The 24,152-nt window shown below is 40.9% G+C and overlaps 1 protein-coding gene across 5 annotated transcripts; it reads left to right on the forward strand.

Moving 5' to 3' along the window:
* The first annotated feature begins 1,155 nt into the window (after positions 1–1,155).
* Positions 1,156–17,067, forward strand: LOC104586873 (pyruvate, phosphate dikinase, chloroplastic). Of its 5 annotated transcripts, XM_088901974.1 has the most exons (22): positions 1,156–1,296; positions 3,592–3,927; positions 5,095–5,151; positions 5,940–6,173; positions 6,451–6,588; positions 7,178–7,340; positions 7,452–7,687; positions 7,818–7,946; positions 9,267–9,446; positions 10,225–10,362; positions 10,792–10,956; positions 11,052–11,213; positions 11,367–11,456; positions 12,017–12,155; positions 12,742–12,919; positions 14,401–14,530; positions 14,724–14,852; positions 15,133–15,270; positions 15,755–15,832; positions 16,347–16,438; positions 16,565–16,654; positions 16,797–16,942. In XM_088901974.1, exons 2-21 carry the CDS (start codon positions 3,622–3,624, stop codon positions 16,605–16,607), a joined length of 2,925 nt encoding a protein of 974 aa, XP_088758100.1. In that variant the 5' UTR covers positions 1,156–1,296; positions 3,592–3,621; the 3' UTR covers positions 16,608–16,654; positions 16,797–16,942. The 5 variants fall into 5 exon arrangements, 4 of the variants coding, with proteins under 4 accessions (XP_088758100.1, XP_010242550.1, XP_088758102.1 ...); XR_016084438.1 differs by lacking the exon at positions 16,347–16,438; XM_010244248.3 differs by having other exon boundaries at positions 16,565–17,067.
* Positions 17,068–24,152: the final 7,085 nt, after the last annotated feature.

Genomic DNA, 24,152 nt, shown 5'->3' on the forward strand with positions numbered 1-24,152 from the left:
ATTTTACAACCTTGATACCGTAGGTTATTAGGTTAAACCTGACCCTCCCCAACCTGCATATTATTGAGAGGCATGTGAATTTATGTATTAGGTATTGCATTTAATAATATTTTGAATTTTATGTAAGGATAATTGGTAGGATTTCGATGCTTGTTTATGTTATTTTATTTGTTTATTGCTTATATATATCAAGAAATAATAAAAAATTAGAAACGGGTTCTAAACCCAACCCAACCCAACCCATCCACCCTCAAATACATGAAGAATAGGATTGGAGAGGGTTTTGCATTTTCATATGTGGGGGAGAGTTTGAACTTTGAAAATCCAACCTATTACTACTTTTGGGGAGGGCATGGGTTGAGAGGTCAGGGAGGTGGGTAATGTTTCGAATTTACAAAACTCTCCCTGAACACACTACATTGCCATCCCTAGTTTTTCTGTTTTTTTTTTTTTTGGGGGGGGGGGTGTAAATTCCAAAAGTAATTGTGAATTGGAATTTTAGAATCCAAACCCCTTTTTTACATGAAAATGCAAAACCCTTCCCACATTTGAGGGTGGGGCAGATCATATTGTTGGATTCAATTCAAAGCACACATCTAATTTCATATTATGTATAAGTAATAAACAAGTAAAATAATATGAACAAACATCAAAATTTTCAATTATTTGATTAAATCATATAAAAAAAACATATAAACTATCATTAATCCTCGACATAAAATTCAAAATATTATTAAATTTAACATTTAATACATAAATAATAATAAGTGAATTGGGGAGGGTTGGGTTTAGCTAAAATCCTAAAACCCATCACCACCCCCAAAAAAAACCATTTTTCAAGCAAAAGAAAAAAAAAAGAAAAAAATGTGAACAAGAGTTGGTGGAGGGTGGAGGAGGGAAAGGCGTGTGAAATGTGAATGATTCATGATAGGGGCATTATGGTAAATTAATAAATGCTGAGGAGTTTATCTCCGTCGAGGGTGAGATAAAGTATTTGTGTGACTGTGTGTCCCGTCTAATTACTCCCTCAGTCCTCAACCTCCTCCTTCCCATCCTCAGAAAATAGTGACGGCAAGCAAATTGCCTAGGAATCAGGGATATAGTTGGAATTTAGTAGCTGGGTCAGACTTTGTATATCCTTCTTTCTTCTCTCTCCGTTATTTTTCTGCTATTTAACACAAGCCTGATCATTCGCCATTTTCATTCCTCAACTTTGGGAATATTACAAGGCTACGGATTAAAGCTTCGGAAGTACACGATCTGCGCACTCTATCTATCTATCTATCCGTCGCTGAGGTAAGTTGATTTACTTTTTTAAAATTTTCCTTCTCGTTTTCTTTTGTATTCAATTCGTCGTTTATAGAAATCGGTAGGATGTTCACAAAAAACACGATCATGATGATCATGCTTTTCTTTTGTCTCTTCATTCATGTCTCCTCCTCTGCAATCCGATATCTGAAAGATCAATATATTGATATTCAAGTAGAACTGAATAGAATTCTATTCATCTTCTCCTTCTGTGAATCATTTGAGCCTGAAATGATCGATAAATAATTAAATAGTGAACATTTTCACTACTCTTTTCTTGAATTGAGAAGGAAATCAATGCCTTCTCAAGAAGAAAAAGAAAAAAAGAGGATCGCTCATACAAAACATTACAGTGTATTGGAGCTTGAAATGATCACTATCAGTTTTGCTCTTTGGAACTGCCGGCTTAACGCCAACGCTATATTGGTGATTGCCTGATTGGTGAATCAACACTGCGATCTTTTACATATTGTGATTTCATCTTCTGACAATATGTAAAGAAAAGAAATGAACACAAATCTTCCTGTCCTGGTTTTTGAGACTGTTGTCGTTTTTTTAAGAAAATGGCGCATGTCAGAACCACACGCATTTTTAACATATTTTGGTTAATCAGTAACCCCTTATATATATATTATTTACTAATTAGTCCAAGATTGAAAGGTTGTACTTTAATGGCCATAGAATTATAGAAATTAGCCAGCACTGTTAGATCCCATTCTCTCTGCCTACAATAGAAAAAAGGCGTGTCAACAATATTCTGTTGTGGGCCTCTTGTATTTTATTACTGGGTGTGGAGTGAGTTTGCATTTGTGCTCAGTATGCAGGGCGAGATGTGATCTTATTACGTTATACTAATCATGAAGTTTAGATCACCGCATATTCCAACACTCTATCAAACACTACATTACGGTAGATGAACGGTGTCACATCAAGATCATAGGGTGTTACCGTGTTAGTACGTATTTTCTTTCGGTCCCACTCTCGAGAGTTCTTCTCATAAGTGATACTAGACCCGCCCTCATCCTGGAGACTGCGTTATACTCCAAGAATCTGGTGAAGTCCAGGTCTTATACTCTTATTGATAGAACTACTCGAAATCACGTTGCAGCGTGAATGTGGACCAACCGGACCCAATTTGCACATGGGTCGTGGGAGTTTTATAAACTGTGTTGAACTGTTTTCTTTCTAAATTGGATGGATGGTCTGGCCGTCTGGGGATTGGGTTGCATTCGGGGGTTGAAATTAGGAATGCAACTTGGTCTGGGTTAGCCCGAATTCAAGCCAAAAAAAGTCAAGTTGGATTGGGGCAGTTGAAGTTTCGGTTCGAGTTAAAGTTTCAATTATAATTGTGTCTTATCATATCAGAACCGAAATTCCTTATTAATAATTAGGTTGGTTTTGGGTCTGGTCTGGTCCAAGTAATGGTAGACCTGGTCCCGATAAAAAGGAGACCGGACCAAACCCAGTGATAGGGCCCATTATGTAGCGGGCCTTTTGATATTCGATCTGCTATTGGATATGGGCATTTTCCCTATGTTTGTTGACTGGATCTTCTTTATGTTCGAGTTTCAAATATCTATCAAGTAGATGGCGTTGGGCTTGGCTTTATACTGTTTTGGGCCTGGGCTTTGGACTGTTCCCATTTGGTTAAATCCAAGTTTCACAAACCCATATAACAACAAAAATGTTAAATTGAAATGAAGAATGTATGTCTGTGCAATAAATATTACATTGACTTACTATAGAATATTAAGAATTAAGTTGTAAAGAAATTAAAGATACAATAGTATTGCCTATACGTTATGTTTTCAAAACAATTGTTGGATTGGACTATGATACCTGAAAGATATGATACTGGAAAAATTTACGGCCAATCAATAAAAGGTGAACAATCAGGTGATATTCATCAAAATGCCAAAAAGATAAAAAGTCATGATATGGAAAAGGCTTTGACCAATTACAATTCTCCATAAATTTTAGCTAAAGCTCACCTAACTGATTGGTTGTAAGCTTTTTTAATATCATGACTTTCTAGCATCGTAGTCGAACCCTTCATTACAGGATGCTTTGATTGGACAAAATTCTTGTGCACCGTGTCTTTCCGGGTATAATAGATTTTCCCTTGTTTTTTTATCCTTTTTAGTATCCCACAGTCCCACTCCAAACAAATGAAATGAAAAATGGAAAATTATTTGTTATTAGAAGGGTTAAATATACGGTTTATGACTTTATGCATGGATGGCTCAGCTGTTTCATCTGTTTCATCTGTTCTGTTTTAAGCAGAGAGGAGTGGGATCAGGAAACAAAGTGGAAATGTCTACGGTGATCAAAGGTATGCTTGTAGGGTCCATCCCCGACGTCTACAATCAAAGGCATCATCTGAAGGACAAGAACATGGAACACACCGGTTTGCAGCCCACAGAAAGTGGTTTCTCTGTTAGCTTCCACCGGCTGGGCTTGAACTCGGCTCAAGACAAACGCATCATGATTAACCCCCGATTCCCATACTCGAAGGTTAAGAGATGCGTGGCGCCACTCCGAAGCCGATACCGACGCCGAGCCGTCCTGACTTCCGAGCCAATGCCGACTTCTGAGCCAAAGCCCACCATTATTAAGAAGGTACATAGTTGAGCTTATATGTTATGTTACTTATATCAACTACAATTCTACAAATAAATAAAGACGTATTTTTCGAAAATAAATAAATAAATAAATAAATAAAGACGTATAAAAAAGAAACATAATTGTAGGATTAAGGTGAAGAGACGTGGCAATTGGCATACGTATCTTGTCTGCCTTTGTCCAATCAGAATTTATTGGGTACTTGGGCCACGTGGAATCTTGAACGACCATTTCCCATTTGTGAATAGGGTGAGGGTCCTCTTGATGTTCAGCATTCACTGCGTAAGAAATTTGTAACTTGTACCTCTAGGTGTTAGAGTTAACGAGTCATGTATACACGGGTAGGGGTGAGCATGGGGTCGATTAGGTTCAGTGTCAAGGAAGAACCTGGAACCTATTTTATAGTGATCATTTTCATGTTTTTGAAATCGAAAATTATCCTATCAAAATCAGATCTGGGGTTGGTTTTAGCTTGGTGGTATCGGGATCGATTCCAAGAACTTGTTCTTAAAAAAATTAACATATTCTTTAAAAATTTAATAATAATATTAATAAAATAGTTCAAAACTTATTATTATAATTAAATTTTGTGATATCTTTTACATTAATTATTATACACATTCACATATTAAAATAAAGATAAATGATCAAATCACTTAAGGGATTCAATGGTCAAGTGTAACCACGAGTCTAAATCTTTACATCCTCAAAATATATTGAGATTTATTTCAAGACAACTTTAATTCCAAGACCAGTTCCACGAAGACCAATCGAGGTTGATTCTTTAAATTGATTTAAGGTAAACCTTTAAACCTTGGAACCAGCCTAGGTGGAGGAACCTTATTGGGTAACAAATTGGATAGAACCGGTTTAAGATCAAATTCATTCAGTTTCAGATACAACTTACCCATTTGCTCACCTTATATATGATGTGTAATTATGAAGATTGCCTACAAGCTGAACACACTATGTGGGTACTTGTGCCACAATTGTACGATTGGTATCATGATTCATGAAGGTATTTATTACCTATAGCCTGATAGTCGTAGGTAATGTGGTCTTTCTTTCATTTTTAATGGCTGCTTCATCTAACTTTATTATAATAAGATGTGTCTTCATTTGGGTTTTGATCATTCTTGTTTGCTTTTAATTTGCGCACAACAGCGAGTGTTTACTTTTGGCAAGGGAAGGAGCGAAGGAAACAAGGGCATGAAATCATTGGTAAGTAATCCTCTTCTTGTAGATAAACATTATTGTAACAAGACTGGTGTATACTTGACTTATATGCATTGCCTTACAAACTGGAAATTATGAAATCAGACGTCATTTCTAGCATCCTGCACCCCTAGTGTGAGTTCGCAATTGACGATAACATTCTCCCATAGAGGTTGTCAATGGATCGGTTCTAGCTGATAGAATTGAACCGATCATATCAGCTCTGATTCTGTGGTTTGTGTCTTGATTAATAATTGAATTCAGATTGGTTAGTATAGTTGGATTTAATGGCTCAGACCCGATTAGCACGATTAATAGTCAGTCTGGGACTGGTCCATTTTATAGATTAATAATGGGGCTACGTATAATTGGATCTTAAATCAGGTTCTATTTTGTAGAATTAATAATCAGTTGAGATTGGTCCATCCTGTCTGGAATCAGACCCGATCTATAGATAGCTTTATTCTCCCGATGAAAGTAATGGGATTGGACAATGGGATTCACCTTTCGGCAATTCAAAAAGTTAGGTCAGTGTGGGTCTTAACTCCGAAGTCCTAGGAGGACAAATTTGAAAGCTTGAAATTCCAAGGCCGTGATTTCACTGTTTTGGCCCAATATACATTTTAGTGGAGTAAACTGATTTACTCCCAACTTGAAATATACCAGACTACTGTACAAGTGTGGTAAATATCATACATAAGAGCTTTTATTAATGCGTCATCACCTTTTCACTTGTCATTCATCCGTTAATGTGATTCCTGTACCTTGTCTCCTAAATAATCTTTGTATTGCAGTTGGGTGGGAAAGGAGCAAACCTTGCAGAGATGGCAAGCATTGGGTTATCTGTACCACCAGGTCTCACAATATCAACAGAGGCATGCCAAGACTACCAGCAGAATGGAAAAAAATTGCCAGAAGGCCTGTGGGAGGAGATATTAGAGGCTTTGAAGAGCGTGGAGAAGGAAATGGGAGCTTTTCTCGGTGATCCTTCTAAGCCCCTCCTCCTCTCTGTGCGATCAGGAGCTGCGGTAAGCGTCTCATGTATGATCTATCTAGTTGGGTTGCTTTAGTGGAACTAAACAAATACGAACATTCCACGTGGCAAGATGGTAGGGTACCACATATTTCTTGTCAGCATCATCACCATTCACTCGGAGGCCACTGTGGAACTTTCTATGCTGAACAAAGCCCGTTCAATTTCGGGATTGAACTGGTTTTGAGAGTAATGTTTAGTGCACTAAATGATCCATTATTGGATTAATTGGGAATTACTAATTAAGAGTATTCTTTTGTTCTTTCATGTAGATATCCATGCCTGGCATGATGGACACTGTCCTTAACCTTGGTCTCAATGATGAAGTGGTCGCTGGTTTGGCTGCGAAGAGCGGAGAGCGCTTTGCTTACGACTCATACAGACGTTTTCTAGACATGTTTGGAGATGTTGTAAGTGATGTCCATGGATGCACGGAGTTCATAGACATATATTAATCATTTTATTTGCAAAGCTAATCAATAGTTCTTTATTTATGTATTTAGCATTCACAAACATTCTAAAATTGATGTTTTTATTAAGTGGGTTTCTGTTAATTCTCTCACTTGTGTTGTTGCATTTTTGTGTTTGTCTAATTGCCCAACTAAAGGTCTTAACTAATGTCTTCTTTACCTAGTATTTTATCTGAGAGTTGCAAATTCACGTACGAAATGTCTGAGAGCTACATGAAATCTAATTATTTGGTCTTAGTTTTCATTGCATTTGAAAATTCACAATATTATTACAACAAAAGAAAAAGGTCATCAGTTCCAGTTATTAGAAAAAGGAGAGCGGAAATGAATTCATTGCTTGAAATCGTCAAATTATCTCATTTCCATCTTTAGTTTGCAAGATTGAACATTTGTTGATTCATATGCAACTGAAAACCACAATATTGAAATTCCAACAAGGTGCATCTTGTTCTGAATTGCCTTTATTTAATACTTCACCTAATTGTTATAGCCTCTGTCTTAACCTTATCTAATTGTTCCATGATTGGAGGTCATGGGCATTCCACACTCATTATTTGAGGAGAAGTTAGAAAACCTGAAGACTACAAAAGGAGTTCAACTTGACACTGACCTAACAGCTGCTGATCTTAAAGAGGTTGTGGCACAATACAAGAAAGTCTACCTCGCAGCCAACGGTGAAGAGTTTCCTTCAGGTACCTCTCTCTAAGGCTAATTCCATTCAGCCAAATAGTCTTGGTGTAGTTCTATTATTTTTTGTAAGGAGTATGCAAAAACTTATATTAGTTGCTTGCCTGTATCTGCAGACCCAAAAAAGCAGTTACAATTAGCTGTCAAAGCAGTCTTTGATTCCTGGGACAGTCCGAGGGCCATCAAGTATAGGAGCATCAACCAAATAACTGGATTGAAGGGAACTGCTGTCAACATTCAATCTATGGTTTTTGGAAACATGGGGAAAACTTCTGGAACAGGTGTTCTCTTCACTAGGAACCCAAGCACTGGGGAGAAGAAGTTGTATGGTGAATTTCTTATCAATGCTCAGGTGCACAAAATCTTATTTCCATCCTAGTCTTTCTTGTTTATATAAATTTGGAGCATCTTTCCTATTGGATTTATTGTTGAGTGATCTGATAGTTAAACTCATGGGGAAATCGTGGCTTTTATTTATGCAGGGAGAGGATGTAGTTGCTGGAATTAGAACACCGGAGGACCTGGACACCATGAAGCAATGCATGCCTGAAGCTTATAAGGAGCTTGTGGAAAACTGTAAAATTCTGGAGAAACACTACAAAGATATGATGGTAAAATATTTCAGTACGAGATCCTTCTTTACTGAGTTGATGACTTCTTATTTTAAGTGTTCCATTGGGATCTAAATCACATATTTTCTCTTAGTTTGCAGTACATGCCAAACTAGTATTTTAGAGAGGGAATGTGCTTCATGTGTTTCTGAGATTTTGTCAGGGCAATACTTTAGAAAAATCATAAAGGGTGACATGCAAGCCGACAATTATTTAGGGAACTATGACCCAGGAGGCATATTAATATCAGTTTTGCTTCAAATTACCACCTTGTGAAAAATAAATAAATAATGGTACCTTGATACTAGGGATCTAAGTCACACTTTTCTTCTCAGTTGGAGAAAGGGAACTATGTACTAGCTCCAACATGGCTTTCAAGTTGCTTTTGAAGAAATGAATCTTTTATACTCAGGTTTATGGAATAATAATGATTGTGAGCTCAAGGGTAAGTTGCAAAAAATTAGATGGCATCCATTACGGGTATCTAGGAAAAAAGTATCAGCTTGCATGCCAAGGTAATAACATCCAAACATTTGATTTATGCAAGTAAAAGAACAAAGTAATAACATAATAAAAAAAATCTTTTTTTTTTAGAAAAACATAATTAACAAATTCGACAACAGAGGAAAAATTCTTTAGTTAAGGCTAACATTTTGATTCATTTACAGTATTTAAAATTGGTTATAATGCTAATAAATGGACCAAAAAAGACATGACATTTACTCTGTAGGTTGCAGGCTTTAAAGGAAAGCTTGTTGTGATGGAGACTTACTAGTGTTTTAAAATTCCTAAACAATTTGAACATTATAAATAAATATGAATTTAAATAACTTCAAAAAGTATCTATTACTGTTTTTTGTTTCTTTGACTGAAACGTTGTTGCTGATCAGAAAATCAGGCACATGGGTTCTATATACGGCAAGCCCCAAGGAGTACAATCTGCAATTAATGCATCCTGCATTTTTTGAAACAAGACCAATGGGATTTGGATTTAAGACTGTAAGGAGGCACCTTGACCTTGATGCCAATAAATTTCATGTCCTTCAATTCAGCTTAAGACAAGCCTAAAAGTGTAACTTCATGTCTCTTAAGAAATTGTTGAACATAACAAGAGAATTTTATATTTGAAATGCTGCTCCCCTCCCTCCCTTAATTTTTAGTATCTTGATGCTAGGTTCATCTTCAAATTGGGACATGAAGTCACGTGACTATATTGCTAAGATATTTTTGACTAATTATTGATAGTTTGTTATGTGGATATTTTCCTTTTAGTTTTAGATAGCTTCTACTACTGAGATGGTTTTCCATTTATGATCATAGGATATCGAATTTACAGTTCAAGAAAATAGGCTGTGGATGTTGCAATGCCGATCAGGGAAGAGAACTGGAAGAGGTGCTGTAAAGATTGCAGTTGACATGGTTAAAGAAGGTCTTGTTGATACTCGTTCTTCTATTAAGATGGTGGAGCCACAACATCTTGACCAACTTCTTCATCCACAGGTATACATACTAAAACGAATTGGGCATGATATAAAATTAATAACACCGACACTGACCTTCTAACTTGTTTTAGTGGATACTGACTCCTACCATAATTATCACCTATTTTAGATTACTTGTTCATTTAGGAGGAATTAGTACAGTAGTGGTGGAATGTAACTGAACTTCTTGGACTGAGAACACCATCGTAACCCTGGGTGCATGAAGTTAATACACATTACTCTTTTGTGTATCTTATTCTGTTTATAAAATCACATTGCCTTATAAATTATGATAATCCTATGTTTATATGCATGTTTTGAAACACGAGGTTTCCCAGATGCACTCATGCACATACAGTTAATGATACAATTAGCATCGTTTTATTAATCCCTATGTCCATCCACATGAGTGGCATCTATACACTTGGTTCATCTGATCAGGCGGCTTATTAGACTTTGGTTAAAACCCTGGCCTAACTTCAAAATCTATTTGAGGTGAGTGACCTGAGTCAAATCTCATTCAGAGTGGATTGGGATTCATCGGCTTGGGGTTATGTAGCTATAAAAATTATTTTTTTTCGCCAGTGTTAATGAACACAGACACATGAATCAGAATCTGACACCATGTTTGGGAGTTTGACTCGGCAAGAAGAATTAGGAAGCTTACACCTATTGAGGAGGCTTATGCTTCCTTGTGCTGAAGTAACACCGTTTGCATTCTGAACTACACCTCATACCTTAACATCTGGACAGAAGAATGTGTTCAAATAATCTAATTCTTAATTTTCCTGGATCAGTTTGAAGATCCAACTGCTTACAAGGAGCATGTGATTGCCACTGGATTGCCTGCATCACCAGGAGCTGCAGTGGGTCAGGTAGTGTTCAGTGCTGATGATGCTGAAGCATGGCATGCACAAGGAATGGCAGTTATCTTGGTATGAACCTTGATCCTAGCAGTGTCATCTTAGCTTCTTCTCAGTGGTTTGTCATGCTTGTTTCTTAACTATAGAAAGGAATGTAACATATCGGATGGTGTTGATTAAATGATGGTGATGTTTGTGGTTAGAAGTACTTTCTAAGGGGGACCCATCACCACCTGAAATTGTCCATTTGAATTAATAATTACCTTTTATTTCTCTACTTGGAAAAGTTGCCATCTTAATTTCACAAAGCTATATATCTTTATTTTACACCTACTTTTATTCAGAAAATGATATTGGCTTGAGGAAATTTCTGAATAATCATCTCAAATTTCTTCATCCATGAGTTCTTGTAATGCCTGCCATCATGTAGGTCAATTGTCTATTTCCGGTTTATAATTGGAATAATGTCCATAAAATTGAGTGGGTTGCTTGTGGATGAAGGTTCGGACAGAGACCAGCCCAGAGGATGTTGGGGGGATGCATGCAGCCACTGGTATCTTGACAGCTAGAGGTGGCATGACCTCCCATGCAGCTGTTGTAGCTCGTGGATGGGGAAAATGCTGTGTCTCAGGCTGCTCTGATATTAGAGTGAATGACAGTGAGAAGGTGAAATAAATGCTTTTTTATTACGAACTGAGTAACTGATGTTAAGTACATAACAGCGCACTACTTATACATCAATTGTATTATTCATAAAGCAGGTGGTTTTAGTTGGAGATAAGGTTATTAAGGAAGGGGAATGGATATCACTTAATGGGTCTACAGGAGAAGTGATATTGGGGAAACAACCACTCTCTCCACCAGCCATCAGTGGTGATTTGCAGACATTCATGTCTTGGGTTGATGAAATGCGGCGTATAAAGGTAAAGTTTCAATGCCAATTTATACACGTATATGCATTAATGCACCAGGTTTTGATCTTATCAAACTTACATTTCAAATGAAGGGATTGAATTGTGCTTGTATGTATGTTTGGGAACTCCAGCTAATGTATGAGGAATATGGTGCTTTGGTAGGTTATGGCAAATGCAGACACACCTGATGATGCACAAACTGCAAGAAACAATGGTGCAGAAGGGATTGGACTTTGTAGGACGGAGCACATGGTAGATGATGAATTTTTGTACTTTTTTTTTCTTTCTAGAACTCTAAATTTTATGACAACATTGTTCTCATATCAACAGGAAAGTTGGTATTGTTCGGCCCTCTTAGGGAGAGATTTAGGAATTGAAACCCCTCCCAGGATGTGCTGCCCCAGTAGGTAGACACACCTGTACACCTATTATAATTATAGAATGCTTGCCAACTCCCCCCACCAAATAAAGCTAAAAAAAGTAGGAAACTGGTTCTTGAGATTGTTGGTTCATTTTGATTTCTAAATACTACGAGAACATTCCTTTTAATACTTGTAGGAAGATAGAACGTTAAAAAGTGCAAAAATTAATTTTCTCATGGAAAGTTGTGAGTGTATTTACTACTGCAAGACTAATCAAAATTTTTGTTCCTCGTAAGAAAGTAAACAACTTAAGAAATGTAGTCTCATGTGTATGCTTTGTCCTCAATTTAAAACAATGCAAATAAATTTTGTAGCTCAATTAAGAAATCTTACATTTTATTTGATACATTTACCTTGAATAACTGTTGAGTTCTGTTTTTTGTATGTCAGTTCTTTGCATCAGATGAGAGGATAAAGGCCGTGAGACAGATGATAATGGCAGCAACGCCTGAACAAAGAAAAGCAGCACTAGATTTGCTTTTGCCTTATCAAAAATCTGACTTTGAAGGCATTTTCCGTGCAATGGATGGTAAATTTTTTCTTTCCTCTATGAAACTATGTTAAGGGAAATTTGTAAGATCTTTTCCTTGTGGACCACTGGATGAGGTACTTACCTGCCCAATCACAACAAATTGCTCTAAATAGAAGATATCCTACATAAAATGCATTCTCAAAATGATGATCCAAACAGTCAAGTAGGTTTAACCCCTCCATTCTTCAGACAGTCAATAAACACATTGGAGACCTAAATTTAATTCTATGGGAATGGAGCTTCTCATGATCCCTACTTAGTATGCTTGAATGTCTTAGATCCTTCACGCACCAGTCCACTAACAGACATGGTACTGCATGTGTAACCCTTGCCTTTCTGTTATTGTATGCTGATTTATGTGGTGCATCTTGATGTCTTTGGTTCTGTTTGTTTAAATGTAAATGTGATGGAAAAGCATACATTATGAAATACTTGAAATAAGTAATTTAGTTTTTCATTCTGTAATGTTGTCTTCCCACCATATACAGTGTGGTAGTTTTCTTATTACAGTTCCTTGAACATTTCCCTGCTTTTTTTTGTGCGGCATTTTTAGTTTACATGACACCAGATATTGGTATTACAGGTCTTCCTGTGACAATCAGATTATTAGATCCTCCACTCCATGAATTTCTTCCAGAAGGTGACATAGAAAATATTGTCACTGAACTAATATCTGACACCGGCATGACTGAGGATGAGGTTTTCTCAAGAGTTGAGAAACTTTCAGAAGTAAATCCCATGCTTGGCTTCCGTGGCTGCAGGTTTGATTTCTTACCGAGTTTTGCTTCAACTCAAGTCCTCTTTGGTTTTTCCTCGCTCATCTAAAGCCTTCAATTTGCAACAAATTATTCATACCTATTTGCACATTCATTTCTCATACATGCACATGCCTAAACCATATTAGTTGGCTCTCCCACGTTTTCTTACCAATTGCAGCTATTCCTAAGTTCCTATGAATGTGCTCATTTCTAATTCTTTTCATTTTTAGTGTTACCACTAATCTCATCTATGCTCAACTTATGGGAACATGTTTTTTGGTTATCCAATATTTTAATCCATACACCATTATGGATCTTATAGTCATATTATAAAGCAATCATTTTATTGCGGTTGCCAATATCAATCATGGGCAGCCCAGTGCACAAGGCTCCCATCAATGTGGGGTCTGGGGAGGGGCAGATGTATGCCTCCATTTCATCCAACCCACTCTAATGCTAAGGAACTGTCTCCTTGTAGTAACAAATATAATTGCTTCAGAATACCTCTCAGTCATCAATTTTGGTTGCAACCCTAAAGTGCTCTAGGTTTTACTAAAACTGCAATGCATATACTTATTTAGAGGACCTCTACATTTAGTTTGATTTACCTTAAAAATTAAAATCATCAATTCTAGTTTGATTTATCTTAAAATCTGCTTATTTAGCGGACCTCTACATAGTTCAGATTTTCATTTACCTGTCTGTATCTACGTTAATCCATCAATAGCATATCGCCTAGAAATTATAATTTCTCAAGCTTGGGTAAACAATTGTCAGGTTGACAGTTGACATGAACACTTTTCCCAAACCCATGTGAATATGAACCTTTATTTTAAGAAATGAAAAGGTTCCCCCTGTTTTCTTCATCTGTGCTAATACTCCAATCTATTTGGGCATGGACATCCTAGCCGGCTGATCACATTGTCTAGCATGATGCGCTTGTGCACACTGTGGCATGCAACTAGAGTATGACTAATAGAGAAAGGAGAAGTGAGGAGATACACTGTTTATTTTATTTGAGGGTTTTTTGGACATATGGTCCTATGTTTTGGTCAACTTTATTTATGATTTTTTGTTATTAAATTTTTATTTATATATCTATAGAATTAGTTATTTACTTTTGTATTATTACTATAAGAAAAAGCCTCAAAAGTCGATACTTGTTTGCATCAAGTGTGATGCAAATGACTTAAAAATATAAAGGAAAACAAATATAAAATTTGAAAAACCTAGGGGGATAAATGCAAATCTGCTAAAAGACAGGGTTGCAGGTACAACAAAATGTAAACTCACTGAACTAAATCTTCCAGCAAATTCACTTCATGTAGTTCAACTGGGATGAATGCCCTTTGTTAACGTGCAAGCTCGCATGTGTTCAAATTGATAATGTGCAATTAGATCCTTAACAGAACTTTAGAAGTACATAAAAGGATCTCAAAAGTATTCATTTGTGAACTTATTTTCTCTTGATCATGTGTCACCAGGCTTGGAATCTCGTACCCGGAACTAACTGAAATGCAGGCGAATGCCATCTTTCAGGCTGCCATGTCTATGAGCAACCAGGGTGTTAAAGTTTACCCTGAAATAATGGTTCCCCTTGTTGGAACACCTCAGGCATGAATTTTATTTCTTTTGTTTACTTGCCTTTCATTTTGTCCCCCAACCTCATGAGAGCATTCGATAAATCTAATTTATCAACCCTGAGTCCTCAAGCAGCCTCAAGTTTCCAAAGACATGAGATAGGCTTTTTACTATTTAGGAAGGTAATCAAAATTCTGTTTTGAATACTGAAAATTTTGAGTGGCAGGAATTGGGACACCAAATCCATTTAATACGGAATGTCGCAAAGAAAGTGTTCTCTGAGATGGGCAGCACCATAAGCTATAAGGTCGGGACAATGATTGAGATTCCTAGAGCTGCTCTAATTGCAGATGAGGTGTGTTGAAATAACAGAACTCCATTTATTGTTTTCACAAGCATATTCTATTACATTTTTCACTAATCCCACTTTGAAAATGTCTATTTATATATTCTCTGGATAGGCTAGCATACAAAATTTTGATTTCAAAGTTACCTAACAAGTGAACCTTTCTAACCTTCATATGTTGTACCTTTCTATTCTCAATATCAAGGGAGATGAAAAGGCAACTTTATTTTATTTTTTTCAGATTTATCCATTTACTTTTTCTAATTTCATGAATGACTTGCACTTATAGATTGCAAAGGAAGCAGAGTTCTTCTCATTTGGGACGAATGACCTCACACAAATGACATTTGGTTATAGTAGAGATGATGTTGGCAAGTTTCTTCCCATATATCTATCCAAGGGCATCCTACAGCATGATCCTTTCGAGGTAGAGTACATGAATGTTGTAAACTTTTACTGTGATCTCTGTAATCCACTCAAATTTGGTTGAAGCCACAGTTTTAAAGCCAATAGATCAAGACATGCTTAGTTTTCAGTTGGGATTGCTAGAGACACTTCTGCAGACCAAAAGATGTGCATACTGTCATGCAATGAAGTTTGCCTATACCTCATATGAGTTGCAATTCTGGGTTGCAGGGCCAAGCCCAATTCAAAGGGATGAAACAATTAAGTTCACGCTCACCGGATCTATCCTTTAGAATTGCACCTCAACTCTTCAATTTTGGGAACTAAGCATACAATGAAAAGAAAATTCTACCTACTGGGGAGTTGTGGTGAAAGGCTAATTTCTGCATTCCTTTTTTCATTCAAATTATCCTACAAAATATAACAAGGAACTCCAAAATATAATGAGACTACTAAATGGTCTAATATACAACAATGTTCGTGATTTAATGGGTTTGGGGTTTCAGGTACTTGATCGGAAAGGTGTAGGCCAACTTGTCAAGATTGCCACAGAAAAAGGACGATCAACAAGGCCCAGCTTGAAGGTCAGTAGTAGATCTTGACCTGTAAATATTGAATTAGATCGCTTACTTTAGCTATTATGGGATTTTTCCTCTGTCCATGGTTGAAATCTAGCCCCGTAAATCAACATTCTTACCATAATGGTGTTTGGAATTCTGCAATCTTAAAATGCAACTTTTGCCATCAACACACTCAAATCCAATAACATGGAATGCCTCTTCTAATTTGAAGAAGTCAATAAATACACAGTTTAGATTCTGTGTGAGTTAGTGGGAATAAGCATCTTCAGGTCCAATAAAAAGAATCATCCATAAACTTGACATGATCAAATGAGTGTACTCACCTGACTTGCGCCTAGTTGGGTCAAAGTCATTCTGTGTCATACTCGGATCATCTTTGAGACATCTCTGTGCAAGGTTGCCACATGAACAACTAAACCAATTTCTGCAGCACATTATGTATGATCTCAATACGCAGTTTTTTTTTCTTTTTTTTCATACGGATTTAATTACATTGTTTGACAATGCCGATAAACAGGTTGGTATATGTGGAGAACATGGTGGAGAGCCTTCTTCTGTAGCATTCTTTGCAGAAGTTGGACTTGACTACGTCTCATGTTCTCCATTCAGGTATGCAACGATTGGTTGATAAGAGTTAATTTTTGTTTTGTCCATCCAGTCCAGCCATAACCACCCATGATTGGTTCTGATATCAAATTTTCTGCTCTAATTTTGGTTTCTGAAATCTGATGACAGGGTTCCAATCGCTAGGTTAGCAGCGGCTCAAGTGGCTGTTTGACATCAGTTGATGACATAAATTAAGGAGAGCAACCGCTTATCCCTTTAGGTGACTTATGCAGTATTTGTAAAAAGAAAAAAAACCAAAAAAAATTGGGTTTGCTCTCTTAGGTTTTAGCAATCAAGGTTTGATTAGGAAAAACAGAAAGCAGCTCAATCGATATACCTTTCTGTCATTTACTGACTCTCGGGTAAAGAAGAAAGAAGGTTAGCAACCTCCCAAAAGCTGGCACCACCACCGCCACTGCCACGGCTGAAGTACGCTCGGATGCATTCCTCCAGAAAGTGTTGAAACAAAGGAGCTGGTGGGAGGCGACTTAAAAGTGAAAACGCAATAGACTACTGGCATTAATTTAGGAGATGTTTGGGATCGATGCTCATTGCTTTATTAGATTTTTTAAAAACCACTGATTTATTCATCATATTATATCAGAAATAAGAGCAATTATGTTTGGTAGTAAGCATCAGTATTCAGTAGTAATTTGTGTTTATGTATGGCCCCTATCTGCCACGTCATTCAAAAATGGGAAAATTTCCGATAGGTGTCCTGTACTTAGGCCGAGTGCTAATTTAGTATCTGAATTTTAAAATGCAACAATTTTGTTCTCGAACTTTCTTTTTGTGACAATTTAATACCTATGTTAATAGATCGTCAATTATGTATACTACGTGATTCTATATGGATTTAAGACTTTTTAAAATATCAAAATTACCCTTAGATATTGATCATCATTTTTTATCTAACTATTTTTGGTCACGTACTATTTTTTGGGATGTGTAAAATTTTTTGGCTAAGTACCTCGTGTTTGACCTGGTGGTGACGTGCCTTGGTGATGAGCTACTTGGTGGCGATCTTCCCGGGGGAGAACTGCCTGGTGGCGAACTGCTTGGTGATGCTTCCTGGTGGCGACTGCCTAGTGGCGAACTGCCTGGTGGCGAACTGCCCGGTGGCGAACTGCCCGGTGACGAACTGCCTGGTGGCGAACTGCCCGGTGGCGAACTGCCTGATGGCAAACTGCCTGGTGGCGAACTGTCTGGTGGCGCTGCCTGATGGCGAACTGCCTGGTGGCGAACTGCCTGATGGCGAACTGCCTGGTGGCGAACTGCCTGGTGGCAAACTGCCTGATGGCGAACTGCCTGGTGGCGAACTGCCTGGTGGCGAACTGCCTGGTGACGAACTGCCTGATGGCGAACTGCCTGGTGGCGAACTGCCCGGCAGTGCTCCCTGGTGGCGAACTGCCTGATGACGAACTGCCTGGTGGCGAACTACCTGGTAGTGCTCCCTGATGGCGAACTCGTCACTTGACTTGCTCCTAGGTGGTCTACAACTCAGAGGATGGTGGAGCTCCCTGGTGCAGCGCTACCCGACTACCCCCTACGTGAGGTGATTTTCTCTCCTTTGTAAACGACGGGAGCTGAGGGACCTGCGGGAACTGAATCAGAGGACCCGGGGGTATTTTCCCGGCGGGGACTCTCCAATGCCTAAGTTAGCATTCTAATTACAGAGAGCTTGGAGAGAAATGAGAGAGCTAGAGAGCGGGGGTTACCATACTCTTTTTTCTCCCCTTTGTTTTGGGGGTCGGAGTCCTTATATAGTGGTGCCCTCGTGGGTTAGGTGGGTGAAAAGCCTTCAAATAGTAAGACGTCATATCCCGTCAGAACCGGGGTACGGTGATGAACTCCTCGAGGTTGTCAGGCTGGCGCTTGTGCCAGGCGTCCAGGTCGGCGCCTGGGCTAGGTCGTCAGGTCGGCGCCTGTCAGTCGACGGGTCGGTGTCCGGGCCTGGTTGCCAAGCCGGCGCCTGTCTGTCGGCGGGTCGGTGTCCGGGCCAGGTTGCCAGGTCGGCGCCTGTGTCAGTCGGCGGGTCGGTGTCCGGGCCAGGTTGCCAGGTCGGCGCCTGTCAGTCGGCGGGTCGGTGTCCGGCCAGGTTGCCAGGTTGGCGCCTGTGTCCGGGTCAGGTCATCAGGTCGGCGCCTGTGCCGGGTCATGTTGTCAGGTCGGCGCCTGTGTCCGGGCCAGATTGCCAGGTCGGCGCCTGTGTCCGGGCCATGTTGCCAGGTCGGCGCATGTCGCAGGTTGATCCGACCAGTTCGCGCAGGTCGCGCCAGTTCGCGAGCAGACCGCGCCAGACCACGCAAGTCGCGCGCAGGCCGCGCCAGGTCGCGCGAGGTCACGCCAGGCCAGCCAGACCGGTGCCCCAGGGGGGGGGACCAACTTGGTAAGTTGTTGCCTGGGGGCTTGCCTAGTTGTCACGAGGTGCCACGTGTCGCAATTTCACTGGAGGGCCAAATCTGCCCTCATCAATTGCCCCCCACTCCCGAGCTAAGAGTAACTCAGCGAAGGGAGTAGATTTCTTTTGGCCCGTAAGTCGACGAGCTAATAAATTTTGATCCAATTCCTTAGGCTTTGGGAGCTGCTTGTATGTGGCGAGTTGCCAGTAAGACGAGGGGGTCTCCGCCGGTTTCAGTAGTGTAGCCCTTAGGCTCTGGGGCAACTTATAGTTCACTTTTGCTGATTTTGTTCCTACTGAGAAAGCGATTGGATATTTAGCAATAGTGTGGCCCACAGGCTTTGGGAGTGACTCATAGTCTACTCTTTTTGATTTTCGCCCGTGCCGAAGAGGCGACTGGGTCTTAAGCAGTAATGTGGCCCATAGGCTTTTGGGAGTGACTCGTAGTCTACCCTTTTTTGACTTTTGCCCGTGCCGGAGGGGCGACCGGGTCTTAAGCAGTAATGTGGCCCGTAGGCTTTTGGGAGTGACTCATGGTTTACTCTTTTTTGACTTTGCCCGTGCCGAAGAGGCGACCGGGTCTTAAGCAGTAGTGTGGCCCGTAGGCTTTTGGGAGTGACCCGTGGTCTACTCTTTTTTGACTTTGCCCGTGCCAGAGATGCGACCGGGTCTTAAGCAATAATGTGGCCCGTAGGCTTTTGGGAGTGACCCGTGGTCTACTCTTTTTTGACTTTGCCCGTGCCGGAGAGGCGACCGGGTCTTAAGCAGTAATGTGGCCCGTATGCTTTGCCTATGAGGTGTCGAGCTATGATTGTGCTGCATCAGCTTCATAATGCTGGTCACCCACTCCTACAAGAAGCTACTAGGGGCTCGACCTTCAGGGGCAACACTACTAACTTTAGGTTGCCAGCTCACACGGGAGCCTTGGAAGGCTCGACCGGTAAGGGCGCCTATGTAGTCTATTGGCCGTCAACTCCCGCGGAAGCCACAAAGAGCTCATCTTTGTAGGGGGACCTTGTGGAGAGGACTGATGAGGCATCATCTGAATCGAAAGTAAGGTTGGTAGAGCTACTTAGTTTGTTAGCCCCCTGCATAGTTTTTGAGTTCATAAAAAATGTAAACTATAAAGTGATATCTTCAAAAAAGTGAGGACTTAGCTTTGGTAGGATGAGAACTTAGCTTTTGTAGGATGAGAACTTAGCTTTTCGTAGCGTATTTCCCACAGACGACGCCAATTGATGTAACCGTTTTTGGTCACGTACCATTCTTTGGGATGTGTAAAATTTTTTGGCTAAGTACCTCGTGTTTGACCTGGTGGTGACGTGCCTTGGTGATGAGCTACTTGGTGGCGAACTTCCCAGGGGAGAACTACCTGGTGATGCTTCCTGGTGGCGAACTGCCTAGTGGTGGACTGCCTAGTGGCGAACTGCCCGGTGGCGAACTGCCTGGTGGCGAACAGCCCGGTGGCGAACTGCCTGATGGCGAACTGCCTGGTGGCGCTGCCTGATGGCGAACTGCCTGGTGACGAACTGCCTGATGGCGAACTGCCTGGTGGCGAACTGCCCGGCAGTGCTCCCTGGTGGCGAACTGCCTGATGGCGAACTGCCTGATGACGAACTGCCTGGTGACGAACTGCCTGATGGCGAACTGCCTGGTGGCGAACTGCCCGGCAGTGCTCCCTGGTGGCGAACTGCCTGATGGCGAACTGCCTGGTGGCGAACTACCTAGTAGTGCTCCCTGATGGCGAACTCGTCACTTGACTTGCTCCTAGGCGGTCTGCAACTCAGAGGATGGTGGAGCTCCCTGGTGCAGCGCTACCCGACTACCCCCTGCGTGAGGTGATTTTCTCTCCTTTGTAGACAGCGGGAGCTGAGGGACCTGCGGGAACTAAATCAGAGGACCCGGGGGTATTTTCCCGGCGGGGACTCTCCGATGCCTAAGTTAGCATTCTGATTACAGAGGGCTTGGAGAGAAATGAGAGAGCTAGAGAGCGGGGGTTACCATACTCTTTTTTCTCCCCTTTGTTTTGGGGGTCGGAGTCCTTATATAGTGGTGCCCTCGTGGGTTAGGTGGGTGAAAAGCCTTCAAATGGTAAGACGTCATATCCCGTCAGAACCGGGGTACGGTGATGAACTCCTCGAGGTTGTCAGGCTGGCGCTTGTGCCAGGCGTCCAGGTCGGCGCCTGGGCCAGGTCGTCAGGTCGGCGCCTGTCAGTCGACGGGTCGGTGTCCGGTTTAGGTTGCCAGGCCGGCGCCTGTCTGTCGGCGGGTCGGTGTCCGGGCCAGGTTGCCAGGTCGGCGCCTGTGTCAGTCGGCGGGTCGGTGTCCGGGTCAGGTTGCCAGGTCGGCGCCTGTCAGTCGGCGGGTCGGTGTCCGGCCAGGTTGCCAGGTCGGCGCCTGTGTCCGGGTCAGGTCATCAGGTCGGCGCCTGTGTCCGGGTCATGTTGTCAGGTCGGCGCCTGTGTCTGGGCCATGTTGCCAGGTCGGCGCATGTGGCAGGCTGATCCGACCAGTTCGCGCAGGTCGCGCCAGTTCGCGCGCAGGTCGCGCGCAGGCCGCGCAGGTCGCACGCAGGCCACGCCAGGTCGCGCCAGGTCGCGCGCAGGCCGCGCCAGGTCGCGCGAGGTCGCGCCAGACCGGTGCCCCAGGGGGGGACCAACTTGGTAAGTTGTTGCCTGGGGGCTTGCCTAGTTGTCACGAGGTGCCACGTATCGCAATTTCATTGGAGGGCCAAATCTGCCCTCATCAATTTTCTTTCTCAAGAAAATAAAATATAGCCCAAATACACGGTTCATCATCTTCTTTCTCAAGAAAATGAAGATCAGATCCGAGAACCCAAATCTCTTGATGGAGATGAAGCTTTCATCCACCATCAGCCAGATGTTCTTTGCCACACCGAAGAATGCTTGCAATAATGTCTCCGGCCATGCCCGGTTCCACCCCAACATCGCCACTGAAGAAACTTTTCATCCGCAGCCCAGTAATAAGCCCTTAACCTTACAATATTGGGGTCCTTAACGCGTCCGATCACCTGTATCTCCGCTGCAAATTCTTTATACTCTGTTCACCTTCCCTTAACCGAAGAATGCTTCCTCATCCTCTGGATTTCATCTAGTTCTTCTGCCTGTAAGAGGATCAAAAGAAAGACAAACATGAATCTAGAATGCAAATGATAAGATCCACTAGGAAAGATTGTTCATTCGGCGACATGTTTCATTGAACGCTGAACATTGTCGGATGCTTTCATGGCATGTATACATCGAAACCCCTTAATAGGGAATCTAGTTGATGTTCAAGTAGTAGTTATTTCGATGTCAGTCTGGCAAAATTTGTAAATTGCTTTTCAATGATCTCATTCTTATTGGTTTTGCTACAGGTGGCTGATGAAGATAGATGCTGATGAAGATGATAATACGCAATTCACAGTAAGTTCTTGGACCACTACCCGCTTCTTTTGCATGACCTTCGATGAATTTGCATCCATGTCCATAATCTGATACTGAGTATGGAAGCAACCCAACATTGATACTGAGTAGTCTGTCTAATCTATTGATGCATCAAATTTCTTCCATTCAATCAGCTCACTCTGCCCTCCTTACTTCGGTTGTACCTGGATGGGTGTTTCATATTGGAGTCCTAGATAGAGTTCATTAGTTCTGCACTTCTTGCACAATACTTATTCTTGTATATGTGAAGCAGACTACATATAGAACGCCGTAACCACCGATCCTTCTGTTTCAGATTGTTTTGGATATACGGCCATCTGATTTTTAACTGTCATTAGCAGATTGTTTAAGATCTTTAATTGGATAACTTTTTTGCCGCACGTCATGCTTGTTTTTGGTAATCTGCTATATCCATGTGGACTCATTGAATGTTTTCTACTTTTCTGTAGATCATTTTCCCACATGCCTGCACTGAGTTGGCAATGAAGGCAAGGCGATATATAGTTAAGGTCTCTCACTCCCAATGCCCGTAAAACCCTAACACCTTCATTTCCAGCAGCAGAATTCTGACGCTTGGAGGCTTCTCGGCGGCATTCAGCTCTCTTACCGGCCCGGTGACGCTAATGCCATTATGTCAGGTATTACGACAACAGTACCCGTGAAGATGATCCTGTAGAAGCAGAAAATGAGATGCAATTATGCTCCTTAAATCCTTGAAAGAAAGACAAATGACAGTAACATTGAACCAAATTGGAAAGCTTGAGAAACAAGCTCTTACGCAGAAAAACATCCACTGATCGTGGAAGAGAGCCTGCTGGTATCTCTTTCGAGGTCTCTTGCATCCGAACCCTCTGCCAATCTGCAAATTTGCTCTCTTGGCGAAGCAATGCCCACTTTGTTCTTTTTGCACAGAGCGCATTCGCGCATATTATTGGCTGCAACCAATCATCCAAAAGGAAATGCATCTCAACATTCGAAAATTGCCATGCAGAAATGCAAAGGGAAAGGGCATAATCCGAAGAAAGAAAGAAACACCCACCTCAGTGTATTTAAATTGCTGTTCGACCTTCTTAATAACGTGCCCACAGTCCAGGCATTTGAATGTCCCTTGCAGAAGCTCGGGCTGAACCTCGCTCGTACGAGTTACTACCCTTGTCACTGAGACTAACTTTCCAATATCGGCAGTTCACCATATAAGCGGTTGCTGTGGGAGGTTGGGAATTTACACAGAGGAGTAAGGTTGGGAGTTTATATTTGAAGGGCATTTTTGTTTTTTTGTATGCCATTTAGCCGCTGATTAACGCAGGGTATTAGATTTTGGCAAAATGAAATTTTAGGTACTAGATTGTTGCATTTTAAAGTTATGATATTAAATTGACACTCGGCCTAAATTACAGGGTACCTATCCTCACAAGAGGAGTCATCATTTTTTGTGATTCCTCTTTTCAGCCTGACTTTAATAATCACATTTCTAACTAATTTGCGAATTCTTCAAAAATCGGCCAAATTAAGCAGCAAATTAATATGTGATTTTGAAATCATTGATGTGAGAAATGGGCATCAATACCCATCACCCACTTTAGATTAATTTCATGAGTTAATCTTTTGGATACTAAGAGTCCGTTTGGTTGGCAATTAGAATCGAAATCAGAATGATCTATTCCCCATACTCTGTTTTATTCATTCCGATTCCATTCAATCAAATAATCGATCCATACTGATTTCAATTCCAGAACCCTATTTCTGTAAATCAAACGGGGCCTCAAAACTGCTACAGCCTACATGCTGAATGCAAAGATGACTCCGGACCATTTATGTCGACTTAAAAGATAAAAATCTCGTTGACTTAAATGACAATTCTCGTTGGACT

Source organism: Nelumbo nucifera, chromosome 3 (genome assembly GCF_055504915.1).
Source record: "Nelumbo nucifera cultivar China Antique chromosome 3, China Antique-T2T, whole genome shotgun sequence".
Classification (NCBI taxonomy): Eukaryota; Viridiplantae; Streptophyta; class Magnoliopsida; order Proteales; family Nelumbonaceae; genus Nelumbo; species Nelumbo nucifera.